Source organism: Astatotilapia calliptera, chromosome 13 (assembly GCF_964374335.1).
Source record: "Astatotilapia calliptera chromosome 13, fAstCal68.1, whole genome shotgun sequence".
Lineage (NCBI taxonomy): Eukaryota > Metazoa > Chordata > Actinopteri > Cichliformes > Cichlidae > Astatotilapia > Astatotilapia calliptera.
This window is the reverse complement of record NC_137434.1, coordinates 1,972,431-1,990,486: the sequence shown is the minus strand read 5'-3', so window position 1 is coordinate 1,990,486 and position 18,056 is coordinate 1,972,431. Positions and strand designations below refer to the sequence as shown.

At 45.0% G+C, this 18,056-nt stretch overlaps 1 protein-coding gene across 4 annotated transcripts in view; it reads right to left on the bottom strand.

Moving 5' to 3' along the window:
- The window catches only part of birc6 (baculoviral IAP repeat containing 6), a 132,706-nt gene that overhangs the window by 93,431 nt on the left and 21,219 nt on the right, over positions 1 to 18,056 (bottom strand). For all 4 annotated transcript variants that reach the window (XM_026190469.2, XM_080288211.1, XM_026190473.2 and 1 more), the window contains exons 4-10: positions 13,320 to 13,513; positions 9,933 to 10,044; positions 7,912 to 7,994; positions 7,596 to 7,821; positions 6,889 to 7,058; positions 6,125 to 6,183; positions 3,161 to 4,819 (exon numbers count right to left, since the gene is read on the bottom strand). In XM_026190469.2, coding sequence (XP_026046254.1) covers positions 3,161 to 4,819; positions 6,125 to 6,183; positions 6,889 to 7,058; positions 7,596 to 7,821; positions 7,912 to 7,994; positions 9,933 to 10,044; positions 13,320 to 13,513 — 2,503 coding nt within the window. The remainder of the gene's footprint in view (positions 1 to 3,160; positions 4,820 to 6,124; positions 6,184 to 6,888; positions 7,059 to 7,595; positions 7,822 to 7,911; positions 7,995 to 9,932; positions 10,045 to 13,319; positions 13,514 to 18,056) is intronic.

Genomic DNA, 18,056 nt, shown 5'->3' with positions numbered 1-18,056 from the left:
AAAGACAACCATACTACAACATACAAATACTGACTTTTAAGCTCTTGAGAATTCTTTTTTATTTTTGTTTCAATAAATCACTGCACCAATGTCCCATTTTCCTTGTAGAATATAACGAAATCATACGTGGCTTAAGACTTTTGCAGTATAGCATTCCATTACACTGTTTAACTTCTTCATGTGTATTCACTGAAGACAAAGGTTTTCACGCAAAGAGCTGGATTTCAACCTAAATCTGTGTTTGCTGGTTCATTAGTCCCACCGTATATATTACACAAGAAAAAGAAAATAAACAAATGCTGGAATCTTTCTAGTCAACAGCTTTTAAACAAACCAATGAGTCACTCGATGACATCTTCCATCATTGTTATGAACACAGTGTTGTTTCACTAGTTATGCAAAATGTCCTTTCATTCAAGAAATAATACTGCATCATGTAGAGAATAAAACATTAAAAAAAATTTATGTTATATTTTTCAAAAATCACAGTCCAATTATTTCATAAAATAATTCAACTACTTAAAATAAAACAAGAGAAACCGAGTAAGGATGTTGGGGTTCTTCCTGGTGGATGAGGGGGTTTCTTCTTTCTTCACTTTAGGGTCAGGGAACGGGTCCTGACTGTCATCTGCGAGTGGCAGTTCAGAGTACCCAGCCTTCTTAGAGTCCCTGGGTGGGATGCTGGAAGGTGCTCAACCTGGAGACTCTGTTGTCCTGCTGGGAGACTTTGATGCTCACGTGGGTAACGACAGCGAGACCTGGAGGGGCGATTAGGAGGAACGGCCTCCCTGATCTGAACCCGAGCGGTGCTTTGTTATTGGACTTCTGTGCAAATCACAATTTGGCGATAACATACACCTTGTTCAAACATAAGAGTGTCCATAAGTGCACATGGCACCAGGACGCTCTAGGCTGCAGATCGATGATTGATTTTTGTAATTGTATCACCATACCTGCGACCATATGTTCTGGACACTCAGGTAAAGAGAGGGGCTGAGCTGTCAGCTGATCACCACCTGGTGTTGAGTTGGATCAGGTGGCAGGGGAGGACGCTGGACAGACCCGGGGCACCTAAACGCGTAGTGAGGGTGTGCTGGGAACGTCTAGCAGTCCCCAGTCCGTGAGATCTTCAACACATACCTCCGGCAGAGCTTCAACAGCATTCCGAGGGAGACTGGGGACATTGAGTCCAAATGGACCATGTTCAGCATCTCCATTGCCGAAGCTGCTGCATTGAGCTGCGGCCGCACGGTGGTTGGTGCCTGTCATAGTGGTAACCCCCGAACCAAATGGTGGACACCAGAGGTGAAGCGAGCCACCAGGCTGAAGAAGTCCTATCGGGCTTGGTTAGCCTGTGGGACTCCGGAGGCAGCAGACAGTTATTGACAGGCAAAGCGGAATGCGGCTCGGGCAGTGGCTGAAGCAAAAACTCGGGTGTGGGAGGAGTTTGGAGAGGCCATGGAAAAAGTGCACTGCACTGTGTATAGTGCTGGTGGAGCGCTGCTGACATCGACTGAGAAAATTGTCAGGCGGTGGAAGGAATACTTCAAGGACCTCCTTAGTCCCATTGACATGTCTTCCGAGGAGGAAGCAGAGTCTGTGGATGAGGGGGGTGACCCACCAATTTCTGGGGGCGAGGTCACTAAGGCAGTTAAACAAGTCCTTGGTGGCAGAGCCCCTGGTGTGGATGAGGTCCGCCCCGAGTTCCTGAAGGCTCTGGACGTTATAGGGCTGTCCTGGTTGACATGCCTCTACAATGTTGCGTGGAGATCAGGGGCAATAACCCTGGACTGGATGGTGGTCCCCATTTTTAAGAAGGGGGACCGGAGGGTGTGTTCCAACTACAGGGGGATCACACTCCTCAGCCTCCCTGGGAAAGTCTATGCCAGGGTGCTGGAAAGGAGAGTTCGTCCGCTAGTTGAACCTCAGATACAGGAGGAACAATGCGGTTTTCGTCCTGGTCGCGGGACACTGGACCAGCTCTTTATACTCCCTAGGATACTTGGGGGGTGTTTTGTGGACTTTGAGAAGGCATTCGACCGTGTCCCTCAGGGTGTCCTGTGGGAGGTGCTACGGGAGTATGGGGTGTCTGGCCCATTGCTACGGGCCATCCGATCCCTATACAACCGTTGCAAGAGCTTGGTTCGCAATGTCAGCAATAAGTCGGACTCGTTCCCGGTGGGTGATGGGCTCCGCCCGGGCTGCCCTTTGTCACTGATTCTGTTCATAATTTTTATGGACAAGATTTCTAGGCGCAGCCAAGTGGCGGAGGGCATTCACTTTGGTGGCCTCAGAATCTCATCTCTGCTTCTCGCAGATGATGTGGTTCTGTTGGCTTCATCGGGTGGGGGCCTCCAGCTTGCACTGGAATAGTTCGCAGCCGAGTGTGAAGCAGCGGGAATGAGGATCAGCACCCCCAAATCTGAGGCCATGGTTCTCAGCCAAAAAAGGGTGGAGTGCCCACTCCGGGTCAGGGATGAGTTCCTGCCCCAAGGGGAGGAGTTCAAGTATCTCGGGGTCTTGTTCGCGAGTGATTGGAGAAGGGAGCCGGAGATCGACAGACGGATTGGTGCTGCGGCCGCAGTGATGCGGCCGCAGTGATGCAGACGCTGCACCGGTCCGTCGTGGTGAAGAGGGAGCTGAGCATAAAAGCGAAGCTCTCAATTTACTGGTCAATCTACATCCCTACCCTCACCTATGGCCACGAGCTGAGTGGATAAGCTACAGGAGGTGCCTGGGGAGAGGGAGGTCTGGGCTTCTCTGCTTAGGCTGCTGCCCCCGCGACCCGGCCCCAGATAAAGTGGAAGAAAGTGGATGGATGGATGGATGGATGGATGGATGAGTAAGGAATTTCCAAAGTACTGACATACACATGGCCCAGATTTTATGTTGAGATTACTAATAAGAATCTAACATAAATCCGACCCTTAATTGTTTTATACAGAACACCCATAAACTTTGTGAACAAAAGGGCACTACTTTTACACTAGACTTAATGAGTTATAACATAAAATACATAATATGATGATATAAGTCTAAGAAAATTTGCACACATGAAAGAAAAACTTTCATAAAAAGATAAAGTCTGTTTATTTATTCCATCAGCAGCAATACTGTCAGCAGGGAAATATGCAGAAACAAAAAGAAGGGAAAAACCTACCTTTGGTGCAGGCACAAAGGCGATCTGTCCCAGAGCAATAGGTAACTGAGACAAATGGGTCCGTCTCCTCTGCTGACCCCTCCTTTTTAGGTGGCTCCACCTTAGCTAGGACCTCTAGTGTGGACAGGTCCAGTATCATAATAAACCCAGCCCGTGTGGTTACCACCAGGTGGCCCAGGCCTGTCACCTCCAGCCGCTTGGAGTCTTTGTGGGTGGAGGCAGAGGTGGAGGGACTGGTAACAGTAGTATTGCTGCTGTTGGTAGCTGCTCCACACACAGTCCCAGTTCCAGATTCAGCAGAGCCTGACGGACCTGTTCCAAGCCCAGAAGAGCTATTTTTTGGAGTTGTTGGGAGAGCCTCCTCAGGAGCCTCTTCACTGTCATCTTCCCTGCTGTCAAGCACATCAGGAGGAAGCAAAATAAGGGAGGTAATGGCATCCCGAGAGTCCCAGATCTGCTGTACTTTGATAGGTTCCTCATCCAAGGTGACAATACGGGTGGAATAGTTGAGCTTGTATAGTGCAAGATATCCACCTCCACTCTCATCACTTGGGGACCTTTGCTGCTGCTGGTCTCCTGGGGGAAGGATGAGCGGTGTCTGTGGTGGCGATCCACCTGGGTGGTGGCCTTCCACCCCATTTGCAACTGGATGTAAGGGGTCTGCTTTTCGTTGGCTGCAGAGTGCAGAGTGCAGGCGGTTGAGATTATTAAGAGCTTCTACTTGGTTTGTAGCACTCAGAGACTCAGAGCCACAGGGCTGCAGGGCAACCAGCAGGTGCACACCATCCCAGCAGGGTGTTATCGAGTCCACATAGAGATTCTCCTCCTCGAGCTGTTTGGGCAGCCTCAAGCACTGTACCAGTGCTCCAGGTCGAGGCGGACTGGAGGCTGTTGCTGCAGCCAGTGTGCTCCATTTTTCCATATGCCCATCCAACCCTGCCAGATTGGCAGCATCAGCAAACTGCTGAATATAAGTGATGGGGGGGTCCTGAAGAAGAAGCTGCTCGTGGGTGTCAAACTCCATCTCAATGATTTGTGGCACAGTGAAGCCCTCCTCATGGAGCCCCTTGCTCATTAGGTTATTCATCTGAGCAAAGACTTGTCCTGAGGACTTGTCATCTACTTCTCTGATACTGTACAGCAGAAGCACAGGTATAGTCCTGCGTACAGCTGGAAGAGAAGAGGGGCTAGCAGGTTGGGAACCTGCTAAATTAGAGAAACCCTGCTCTTGTGCTGCAGTTTGAGGATTACAAGTCTCTATCTCCATAGGACCCTGTTCCTGTAGAGGTCCAGGGTGAAAGGGCTCGGTCCCATGAGTCCTAAGTGGACCATCTGCGGTCCTGCGTGTTGTAGCTGTGGTTGTGGTTGTAGGTCGAACCATGGGAACACTGGATGCTGAGCGATAGCTGAGCAGGCCTCCAGCCAACAAGCAAGGAAAGGGAATGTTGTGGTGGTCAGGGGCCTTGTCCTTTGTTTTGGCCTGGTTATGAATCTTAGTTTGGTTTAATGAGGGGTTGGCACCAAGCTCCTCGAGGTCCTTAACAGTATCCTCCAACACACTGGCTACTACCTCCCATTGAAGCTTCTCAGGCTGTTGGAGCACACTCAGTGCCGTCACTCCTAGGCTCACATCCATGCTCTCCCACTGGGACGGCTGGCCTGAAAGAGAAGGGGGGAAAAAATGGTCCAAGTTAGTCTTCGCCAAACTATAACAAAATCAGTAATTCAAACAACATTATTTAAATGAGGCTGGGAAATAGGGTTGTAAAAATCTTCCAACCAACAATTGTCAGTCCAATAATCGACGATGGGCAAAATATTCGCAGACTTTTTGATGGGCGGAGCAATGTAATCATGCACGGACTGATTTGTGTGTTAACAATACAGAAGTCCAAACATGGACGAACTAATTTCCCCCAAAAATTAGGGCTGTCAGCGTTAACGCGGTCGTCATGATTAACGCGATTCAAATTTTTAACGCGGTCAACCCATCTAGAGCACAGAATGAATAAACTTTGGACAAACTGCCCGAAATGCGTTGACAGAGACATTTCAGGGATTTTGACTCAGTTTGCACAACAGATGGGTTAACTGATAATTGTGTTAGTCGTGATGATGGCGCGTTAACGCTGACAGCCCTAAAAAAAAATATATATATAAAGTTGCCAATTTGGGATGAAAGAGTTAAACCTAAGGATGTAACCACAGCAGTGTGCCACTTGTGCAGACATATAGTGCGAGCAAAGTACTGAAACACCACAAACTTGCACAGCATGTACGTGTCCACCGCTGAGTATGCTGGGCTATCACCACTGCAGCTCCATCAACGAGCATTTCGGTGCACTCTGAGGAGGGCGCATTTGCGCACAGATGAAAGAGGGTGCTGTTAAAACAGCCCTATTATTTTTTCCTGTTGACTGCTCCATCATTATTAGCAAACTCACTCATGGGCAAATGAATAAGTAAATCGCCCTTGTAAAAACGATGGCCGATGGGCTCAGCCTATCGTCGATATATTTGTCCAGTCACCCAACCCTACAGGGAACTTAGTGCACTCATAGTATCTCATGATTGTTATGATTTCAGACTATTAAAACATTCTATTTATTCATTCTATTTATTAAAAAAGAGAAACACTGAACTCCGTGACAATTTTTTGCCCTGAAATATGTACTTTCACTTGGTTTCCCAGCAATTTGCAGAATGTAATAGGCTCCTACTGCCAAAAAATGTACCTAGAAGATGCTTGCTGACAATCATTAAACAACAAAAAGAATATAAAACTTTAAATACCAGATGCTAGACACATGAAATATTTGAAACAAAGTAATATTAGTATCAATGTTAAGTCAAAGTCAAAATAAAAAGAAATATCTAAATGAAACTACAACAATGTCAATAGTTTCTTTGAACTTTTACAAAAAAAAAAGGAAGAAAAAAAAAGGAAGTTACAAATGCTTGTACCTGTTACTGACTCTGACCGGGAATGCTCATCACTGTCTGAGTCCTCCAACTGGTCATCACTGGAAAACAACAAGTGAGAAAAATCAAGACTAATATCATAAAACAAAAACTAAGAACCCTGACTGTAAAAACTTACAAATACTAAGTTAAATCCCTCTTTCTTTTTACTTTTATTTTTACATTGTTTATTGTATTTTTTTGGTTTTCTTTATTCTTTTTTTTTCTCTTTTTTTCCCCTTTTAAAACACTTTCACCTTTTTTCCTCACATAACAGAAAAGCATTACCTCTTGCTAAACTGTCACATTTTATGTCACAGACAAGTCATTATCATCTACTTAAAGCAGAACAAACCAATCAGTTCAAACCTATGTTCACCACAAAAATCCCAAGAAGCAGATGCCATTATACGCTCAAATTAGTTTCTGATACTGGCTATACATGCTCCCCCCACACTCAACCAGTTAATTTTTGAATATACATTTTGTATAGGGTTTTTATAGATAATTAATTTAATAAATAAACTGTTGAATACAAAATAGAAATGTATGCTGGAGTTTGTCAGGAGAAACATGCTGCAACAAAGAACATTTTCTTCTCAATTTGTATCAGGAACATTCTCTGTACTGGAAATACTATAAAATCCATGAGTCTGAAAGGGCTGGTCAACTCTAAAACATTGTATCCTTATTAATAATTTCAAACACAATATTCCTATAAAATTATCTTTCAAGTTTAAATGAATTAAAATGTGAATGTGTTTTACCTGTCTCCCTCGAGTTTGGGTAAATCGGAGCAGGAGGATGACTCTTCTAACCATGCCAAAGTTGGTCTCCGAGACTCAGTTAGTGCATGCTGGCCCTGCTCACCACTAGACAGGATCAACTGTCTCAGAATGGCTGGGTCATATGGGTTGATGTCAAACTTCAAGTGCACCTGTTGAACACACAGGTACACACTTTTTACCTGGAGTCATAGTCAACAACATAAACAAGACTGCCCTACTCACTCAACTTTTGTCTGCTTATGCTCCAAGCTAAGCAAGTAAGCAATCAAATCATGTAACATGTTGAAAAGAGCCTCAGGAAGTGTATTAGTGTCCTGCTGAGGCTCGTACATAGACTTAGTTATAGTGTGACTTCTTTACAAATCTGATATGGTAACAAAGTAAAACAAAGCTGCTCAACTGTTTCTATGCACCATGTGTATCTGGGAAATTATAACTTAAAAGACGTGCTTTGGGTTGGTAACAAGGATCAGTTACTTTAATCAGCTGCTTTAACCAGACATTTTTGAGTGCCCTTGCTGGCATCATGCCTTTTACCAATAAAGTAGGTCGATGGATTTGTGATATCACTGTTGCATTGCTTTTTGTTCTAAGACCTGGTAGGGCACTATAAAGTGCTGTGTTGTGCATGCATTCCATTGTGCAGGTAAAGAGTCAGCCAGGCAAGGATTGGTTGGTACTCTGACCTTCATCATTTTGGAGACATCCCAGATGCAAATCTTGCCCCTCTTGGTGGCAGCAGCCAGGAACTGTGGGCAGCTGCCAAAACCATAGCAAGCAATCTTGTCTGAACGATCAGGACTGTTTGGAAACTGTGCGGGTGTTGTTGCCAGTGTCACCGACAGCGGGACGTTCTGTGTGTGCTCTCCCTTCACAAATGGACAATTGGGAGAATGCCGCTCATGTTCAGACCTGGGGAGTAATAAAGAAACGCTTGCCATTATAATACAATTATTATGTTGTGAGTAAGATGCATGTGTGTTTATTTAATAATCCACTCACCAAGGTTCGTCTGTTGGTTCCCAACAGACCAGGCACACGCTGCAGGTGAAACACATGGCTCTGTCATCCCCTGATGAGGCAGGCTGCAGGAACACAGTAGGGAGGGGGTTAATTTCACTGACCGCCTACTTTCCCTGCTGATTTTTATTGTAAAGAATGTAGTGTTTGTACAGCACATGTTGTAAAAAATAAATATATATAAAAAATAGTGCTGTCAAAATTATCGCGTTAATTGTTAAGATCAACGCGAAATGTTTAATGCATTAAAAAAATTTAACGCTGATTTTGTTTTTTTATTAATTTCCTGTAATCTAAGACCTTTAAATTCATGAGCACCTCTGGAGGAGGGGGCAACAGTGTGCTATGCTGGCGTTTGGCCTGACAGAAATGATTAGAAGAAGAAGAAGAAGTGACACCATGCTACTATCTAGCTAACACTAGCTAACACACGCAAGCATGGACGAGGGCGGACTTTTGGGTGGAAAGTTTCTCTTTAAGAAGTTGCCTGATGGCTTGTTGGACAAAACGAGAGTAAGATGCACAATTTGCAACGCTGAATTCAAGTACCACAGAAGCAGTTCATCACTGGCGTATCACCTGAGAGCAAAACACCCAACTGAATCCACCTCTACGGGACCTCGCCAGTCTACGCTTCAGGAGTATGGTGCTTGTGGACGAATAACAAAAAATGTGAGAGAAAAGGTAACCAATTCCTTGGTTGTTTGGATAGCTAAAAACTGCCGACCAGTTAGCATAGTAGAAGATGATGGACTGAGAGAAGTCATTCGTGCTGCATCAGGAGATGAGTGTTACAATCTGCCCTCGAGAGGAACCATTGTGTCGAGACTGCACACTTTGTATGGGGACCAGAGGGCTCAGCAGTCCAGCAAGCTTGTGCAAGTAAGGAATGTCGCTCTCACCGGAGACCACTGGACTTCGGTGAACAACGATAATTACTTAAAATATAAAGAATAAAAAAATGTAATTGGAGCCAGGCTATTAATAAAGTAATTGAGATTAATCGCAATTAATAACAGAAAATTGTGAGATTAGTTAGTTAATTTTTTTTAATCTATTGACAGCACTAATAAAAAAACAAACAAACATGAAATCACTACAGATAAAAATGGTGTTAGGTTTTGTATTGTTGATTGTCATTTATGCTTAGAAATATTTAACCATATATGCTTAGAGGTGTATAATCAATTGTGTAGTGATAAGACTGTGATCTTTAGCAGGCTGCAAAGGCTTGGTGTGTATTCCACACTAGAATGCACACCCGCAGTCTAGGAACATCAGAGAGGTCCTATCTTCTCTTTGTTGATATATGGTATAGCAAACACACGTATATCTCTTTAAGTATAAGAGCCTTTTGTTTAGATAGATCTGCTAGACGCCTGGCACCAGCTTTGGGGAGTCTTCACAGGGTCACATCTTGACCTCACACAAATCACACCACACACACACACACACACACACACACACACACACACACACACACACAGGCAAGGTACTCTTTGTATGTAGACGTCATATGTTAATGAACCTATGCATATTCATGTAACCTCAATAAAAGGGCAGTGTTACGGGAGAACGGACGAGAGCAACTGGGGTCAAGCGAAGGAACGGCGCCTGTCCGGTCTCTCCCGTGCACGAGAAACATGAAGAACTTTGCCTACCCGTGTCTTGCTTTGCTGTGTAATTATATTGTCCTCAACGTTCCAGCGAATAGGTTCGAGCTACAAACCTATCAAATGGTGCACTTAAAGTTGTCATAGCTTTAGCTAGTTTGCATTACAAAGCAAATTAACATGGTTATACGGTTGGATGATACCATGTGTGTTCCTTTAACTTCATAATCTTGCAGTCAAGTAGAATGTCAACATTTTCCACTAACCATGCAAATCTTCCCTTTGAGTGCTTGCAAATATTGTGATTCATGTGAACCACATGTGTGCATATAACATTGCTCGTCAGAGCTGACAGATGTAAAGGCAGTTTAGAATTCTCACAGAACCCACCTGGTGGTAAAACCCTGCTTGTGCCATTGGATCAGGCTGAGCCCACCTGTACCCAGCATGTGGCCACGATGTGAATGTTTCCCTCCTGTTGGCCTCGCTGTACATCAGGGATCTGCAGAGAACAAGACCTTTTAGAATAATACAAGGCATTCTTGAAATTACACCTGGTATGCTGTTTTGACTACATCGTTGTTGTAGTTTACACTACACCGCATTCCAAATTATTAAGCAAATTATATTTTTCTTTGATTTTCTGAAATTGGCGATTCAAATGACAGTCAGCATAATGTTTGAGTCATCAACCATTAACCCTCTGGCGATCCTTTAAAAAAAAAAATCACACCTAATACCCTGGGGACCGTTTTCGGCCACGCCCCAAAAAATGCCATATTCGGGGGTTTTAACCCTTTTAATCGCAGTTTAATTACATGAGCGCACCGTTTTTTTAGCCCCAAAAAACAAAAAAACTAAATATTTTCCAAAAAAAACATTTGAAGTAATATTTGTTTGTTATTATAATTAGGCCTTTGGATGGTCCAAAGATTGGCACCAAAATTCATTTCGATCCACTTTTATTTTTTTTGCAGGAGTGCATTTCATAAAATGCACACACTATCGGTCCTAATCGACCACGCCCAAAAAAGTGCTATAAAAAATTTATATATTAATATTTTATTCCACTTTAAATTAGCCAATCTTTTAGACCTACTTCTCCTTGAAATATTCATGTCAAGTTTTAATTACATTTCGCGGATTTTAACCCTTTATATCCCGGTTTCGTCACATGAGCGCACTGCTTTTTTTGCCCCAAAAAACATAAAACTTGAATATTTTCCCAAAAAAAACATTTGAGGTAATATTCAATTGTTATTATAATTAGGCCTTTAGATGGACTAAAGATTGGCACCAACATTCATTTCGATCGCCTTTTTTTTTTTTTTCAGGACCAGAAAATGGTCTCCAGGCGGCAAATGCTCCTCCTCTAGGAGCATCTTGCCGGGGTAAGTCGCGACGATTACCGGGGCACGATCACCGGGGACCCCTTTTTCCAGCACACACGCCCGATACCACGTGACAACAAATACGTCATTTCCTGTTGACTAAAAAAAAAAAAAAGCACCCTCTCACGGTCCTAAGGGCCGAAAATGGTCCCGCCCGATCAGCGGGCGAAGCCGCTGCTGCACGCCGGAAATGAGGCTTCATTTCCCGCAGGTCTCTCTAAGCAGCCCGCTGTTTTCCAGCAGGGGTCAAATGTGGAGCAAGGGCGCCACCTGGTGGACAAATAAAAAAAATTACAACTCTAAGGCCTCTTCTACAAAACAAAAACGAAACCTAAGCCGTCACCCAGATGTTAACGGTAATAATTCTGCAGTGAAAAATAGCGTTTATAATGGAAGTCAATGGGCCGAAAACGGTCCCCAGGGTTTGAGGTGTGGGGATTTTTGCTGCTCAGCCATTTTAGGCTGATTTAAGAAATTCACACTGAAATATTAAAATTGACAGAAAAAAACTATCCTTTGGCAAATTTGGTTATATTCCACTGAACACAGTGGAAATGGCATGCATTTAAAACATGAAAGTGGCACAAGAAGGGCCCAGGATAGCCGGAGGGTTAAGAGTATAATTCAAATGTTACTGAACAAAACTCCCAATGAAAACAGTACGTTTTTCAAAAATAAAAAACTTAAAATGCACTGTTCCAAGTTATTACGCACACAGTTTCAAAACATTTTATAGGTTGTAGAGAATTGAAAATGGTCATTTGTTGAATTGGCAGCATTAGTAAATCAATTTTACTGAAATCAAAAGCTATTTCAAACAAAAACATCTTAACAGGTCAAGTTACATATTAAAATAGGACCCCTTATTTGATAGCAGTTTTACAATTCTTGCATCCATGGAACTTGTGAGTTTTTGGAAAGTTTCTATTTGAATGTCGTCGCAGGATGTCAGAATAGCCTCCCAGAGCTGCTGTTTGGATGTGAACTGCCTCTCACCCTCATAGTTTTTTGCTTGAGGATGCCTCAAAGGTTCTCAATAGGATTAAGGTCAGGGAAGAATGGGGGCCATACCATGAGTTTCTCTCCTTTTAGGCTGATAGCAGCCAATGATGCAGAGGTATTCCTTGTAACTTGAGATGGTGCATTGTCTTGCATGAAGATGGTTTTGTTGCGGAAGGCACAGCTCATCTCTTTCTACCATGGAAGAAAGTGGTCAGTCAGAAACTCTACATACTTTGCAGAGGTCATTTTCACACCTTCAGGGACCTTAAAGGGGCCAACCAGCTCTCTCCCCGTGATTCTGACCCAAAACATGACTTCACCACGTCCTTGCTGACGTTGCAGCCTTGTTGGGACATGGTGGCCATCCACCAAGCATCATCCACTGCATCCATCTGGACCATCTAGGGTTCCACTGCACTCATCATTGAACAGGACTGTTTGAAAATTAGTCTTCAAGTAATTCTGGGCCCCACTGCAGCCGTTTCTGCTTGTGAGCATTGGTTAGGGTTGGCCAAATAGAAGGTTTATGCACAACTGCAAGTCTCTGGAGGATCCTACACTTTGATGTTCGCAGGGCTCCAGAGGCGGCAGCAGCTTCAAATATCTGTTTGCTGCTTTGTAATGGCCTTCTAGCAGCTGCCCCCCCTGATGTATTTGTCTGGCAGAAACCTTCATCATTGTACCTTTATCTGCATGAACCCATGTGTGCTCTGATTCAGCCACAAATCTCTTAACATTATGGTGATCATGCTTTCGTGAAATATGTAAGGTTTTCATTACGTGTCCAAGGCATTCAACTATTTCAGGCTTTTCAGCAGCAGCAGAGATCCTTTTTCCTTGCTATATTGCTTGAAAATGCTGATCTGCTTAATAATGTGGAACATCCTTCTTTAGTAGTTTTTCCTTTAGTTGGGCTCAGCTGGCAAACTAATGATCCTAGTTGTCCGAGATTGATTTCAGTGATCCAAAGAGCCCTGACACACTATTCCATCCATGGGTTTAATTGAAAAACAACTTATTTAATTTTAATGAGACTTAAACACAATTTGCATAGTAATTTGGAACGCAGTGTATGTGTGAAAACTTTGTCATATGTTTAAGTCTCAGAGGGTTAAGTTAAGTGGTTAAGTTGAAAGATAGAGCAGGGATAGCTCAGTAGGTAGAGCACTCGCCCCATGATCAGAAAGTCAGGGGTTCAAATCCACCATTTGCAACCCTGCAGTACCCCTGAGCAAGGTACCGTCTCTACACACTACTCCACAAACTCTTTATTGTGTTTAAAAAGCTCAATCAAAAACATACTTGCATTATACCTAAAAAATTTATTCTGATTCAAGTGCAAATGACCTGAATATGCACAATGTGACAAAAAGCTTACTCTCACCTATCTACAGAGCGCCCAGGGCCCACCCCAAGCTCAGGTCTGGCGCTTGACAAGAGGTAGGAGAGCCTGTCCATGATGGATGAGGCCACAGACAAGGCAGCTACGTTCTGGTTTATCTTCTTCAGCTCGCTGACAATGGCACTAGCCACGAGCTTCAGCACATGGTGGGGAAGATGGAAGGTCACTGTTGCCCACTGAGATCAGAAGCATAGGGGAAGAAAGGAAAGGCAGTTATGAGCATAGTCAAAGGAAAGAGTTGGGTCTATATATAATCATATCTGAAACAAAACAACAGTTAAGCAGCATCAAAATAGAACCATGACTTTGGTGGTCCCATTCGCAACTCGGCCTACACTCTTTTTCACTTCACGATAGCTGTGTGTAAAACAAAAACTTCATGACAACCGTATTGTTGAAGTATCTTTATAAAAATAAAAATAACTAAAACCAAACAGGAATCTTCTCAACTTTGTTTATTGTGCGTTGTCTTTTTGGTAAACTGAACTACAAAAATAAGTGCATTGAGGTGATGACTATGTGTAGTGAGATGTTGACAAACTTTGTTATATTCAGGGTGCACAGTGGTATTCAGTGTTGCTTCAGATAGTGCTGGGATTTAAATTTTTTATTGATAAAACGTGCTATACAAATAAATATTACTCAGTTATTAATTTAATATTGAGCTGTCAGGAAAGTATCTCTTGCCACACATGAGAACCTATAGAGAGCTTGGTGCATTCCTAAAATTGCACATGGGTACAAAGAATGGAGCTGTAGCAACAGCTCTTAGTAGTCTGTGGCAGTAGCAGATAGCAATCGGCCTATTTGGGTTTACGGTTTTATGTTTCAGAGTGCTAAACTCAAAGTGTTGTTTAAAGTTCATGTTTGAAATGAGCCATTTCAAATGTTATTGGTGGTTTACATTGATCCTTAAATTTCTATATACCACTGCTGCATTTGGGGATTTAAAAGAAAATAATAGTTTAGTAGACTATAGCGGAGTGTGGTCTGTGGCTCGGCTGCAGGGAAGGAGTGCAGTGGGTTCTGTCGGTAGTTGCCAGGGGAGGTTGGTTAAAACAGATGGTGTTCACTGCCTAATCATGCCTCCCCTATTTCACTAGTGTACCGGCACCTGGAGGTGTGTGGAGTTGGAGACAACGGTGGAGCTGGCGGACGTGGCAGACTGAAAGAGTAAACTGCATCACTGTAAATAAAGAAAACCTACATCCTAAACACAGTGTGTGGCATGCGTCGACAATTTAATAGTCTACCATTAAACCAAGTGGGTTACATAAACAATATGTAATGTAAACAAAATTCTGCACTGCTGTATCTTAGTATAAACTGAACTGGCTGCTTTTTGGGAGTCCTGGGTTTAAAAACAAACAAACAAACAAACAAACAAACAAACACAAAAACGGAGAGAAACACAGGGACAAAATCAAGCGGCCTTATGCGGCCTGGATTTTCCAATGAAATCCAGAATAACATTCACACAAATAGGTATCATCCATACATGCATGCATGCATCATCAAAATTCTTTTACAGATAATTGTTACGGCATCAAAGGAAAAGTGCTGCAGAGCAGCACACCTGCCAGTAGCAGCAGCTTTGTCCTGCTTTGTCCTGTCCTACTACTACAAAACTTATCAGCAGAAATTACACACAGAACACTTAGAATAGAATTCAACTTTATTGTCATTGCACATGTCACCAGTACAAGGCAACGAAATGCAGTTTGCATCTATCCAGAAAGTGCTTTAGCAATAATATAGATATATTACAAAATATATATTAGCAGATACAAAAATATGGGTCTATTATGGGTATGTTACAATGTACACGGTGTACAGTGCTCTTGATGGTGCAGCGGTAGAACTTCACCAGGATGTCTGAGGACAGGTGGTTCTTTCTCAGAGTCCTCCAGCTTGAAGCAGTTGGGATCCTCGGAGATGTAGACACCCAGGAACTTGAAGCTGCTCACACGCTCCACAGCCGATCCATCTCCTCCCTGTAGGCGGCCTCATCGTTGTCATTGATGAGGCTAATCACCATGGTGTCATCTACAAACTTAATGATTGCGTTGGAACCATCGGCAGGTCTGCAGTCATGGGTGAAGAGGGAGTAGAGGAAAGGGCTCATCACACAGCCTTGTGGTACACCAGTGTTCATTGTGATGGTAGATGAGCAGTGGTTATCCAGCTGGACACGTTGGGGCCGGTTGGTCAGGAAGTCCAGTAAGCATTTACACATGTGGGAACTGATGCCCAGGTCTGTTAGCTTCCTGATGAGTTGTGAAGGGAGGATTGTATTGAATGCTGAACTGAAGTCTATAAACAGCATTCTGGCGTGGGTGTTGTTGTTGTCCAGGTGTGAGAGGACAGAGTGCAGCACGATGGAGACTGCATCCTCTGTGCTCCTGTTCTGACTGTATGCGAATTGGTGGGGGTCCAGGGTGGGGGGGAGACAGGCCACAGAACCACAGTCACTTCAAAATGTCCTTCCAACACATTTGGCCTTAATGGCCTAAATTTGCAGTTGCAGCCAAATTTGGGAATAAACTGACCAGCAGAACAATTAAATCCAATGTACTAGCTCAGTGTTCCAGGATTACAGTGACACATTGTGTACACACAGTAACAGTTAACAAAAACCAAGTACTGATTTTGGAAAGCACTACATGGTGTGAACAGGACCTTTTAACATACCATATCCATTAGACAGACCCAGGTGTAAATAACTCCTTGAATCACGAGTAATATTTGCTTTTGGCACCAAAATATAAAAATAAATACAAAAGTAGGGTTTTGTGAGAAGACTATCTATATGCAGGGCTCTAGAGTGCGACCAATTTGGCTGCATATGTCCATCCATCCATCCAGCTTCATCCGCTTTGTCCGGGGCCGGGTCGCGGGGGCAGCAGCCTAAGCAAAGAGGCCCAGACCTCCCTCTCCCCAGCCACCTCCTCCAGCTTATCCGGGGGAATACCAAGGCGTTCCCAGGCCAGCCAAGAGATATAATCTCTCCAGTGTGTCCTGGGTCTGCCCCGGGGCCTCCTCCCGGTGGGACATGCCTGGAACACCTCACCCAGGAGGCGCCCAGGGGGCATCCTTGTCAGATGCCCGAACCACCTCAGCTGGCTCCTTTCGATGTGGAGCAGCAGCTGCTCTACTCTGAGCCCCTCCCGGATGGCCGAACTTCTCACCCTATCTCTAAGGGAGAGGCCAGCCACCCTTCGGAGGAAGCTCATTTCTGCCGCTTGTATCCGCGATCTCGTTCTTTCGGTCACTACCCACAGCTCATGGCCATAGGTGAGGGTAGGGACGTAGATCGACCGGTAAATTGAGAGCTTCGCTTTTACACTCAGCTCCCTCTTCACCACGACGGACCGGTGCAGCGTCCGCATTACTGCAGCTGCAGCCCCAATCCGTCTGTCGATCTCCGGCTCCCTTCTCCCATCACTCGCGAACAAGACCCCGAGATACTTGAACTCCTCCACTTGGGGCAGGAACTCATCCCTGACCCGGAGTGGGCACTCCACCCTTTTCCGGCTGAGAACCATGGCCTCAGATTTGGAGGTGCTGATCCTCATTCCCGCTGCTTCGCACTCGGCTGCGAACCGTTCCAGTGCGAGCTGGAGGCCCTCACCCGATGAAGCCAACAGAACCACATCATCTGCAAAAATCAGAGATGAGATTCTGAGGCCACCAAAGCGAAAGCCCTCCGCCACTTGGCTGCGCCTAGAAATCCTGTCCATAAAAATTATGAACAGAACCGGAGACAAAGGGCAGCCCTGGCGGAGCCCATCACCCACCGGGAACAAGTCCGACTTATTGCCGGCAATGCGAACCAAGCTCTTGCAACGGTTGTATAGGGATCGAATGGCCCGTAGCAATGGGCCAGACACCCCATATTCCCGCAACACCTCCCACAGGACACCCCGAGGGACACGGTTGAATGCCTTCTCCAAGTCCACAAAACACATGTAGACTGGTTGGGCAAACTCCCATGCACCCTCAAGTATCCTGGAGAGGATAAAGGGCTGGTCCAGTGTTCCGCGACCAGGACGAAAACCGCATTGTTCCTCCTGTATCCGAGGTTCGACTAACGGACGAACTCTCCTTTCCAGCACCCTGGCATAGACTTTCCCAGGGAGGCTGAGGAGTGTGATCCCCCTGTAGTTGGAACACACCCTCCGGTCCCCTTTCTTAAAGATGGGGACCACCACCCCGGTCTGCCAGTCGACAGGTACTGCCCCTGATCTCCACGCAACATTGCAGAGGCGTGTCAACCAGGACAGCCCTACAACGTCCAGAGCCTTCAGGAACTCGGGGCGGACCTCATCAACACCAGGGGCTCTGCCACCAAGGAGTTGTTTAACTGCCTCAGTGACCTCGCCCCCGGAAATTGGCGGGTCATTCCCCTCATCCCCAGATTCTGCTTCCTCCTCGGAAGACGTGTCAGTGGGATTAAGGAGGTCCTCGAAGTATTCCTTCCACCGCCTGACTATTTTCTCAGTCGACGTCAGCAGCGCTCCGCCAGCACTATACACAGTGCAGGTAGAGCACCGCTTTCCCCTCCTGAGACGTCTGACGGTTTGCCAGAATCTCTTCGAGGCAGTCCGAAAGTCTTTTTCCATGGCCTCTCCGAACTCCTCCCACACCCGAGTTTTTGCTTCAGCCACTGCCCGAGCCGCATTCTGCTTGGCCTGTCGATGCCCGTCGGCTGCCTCCGGG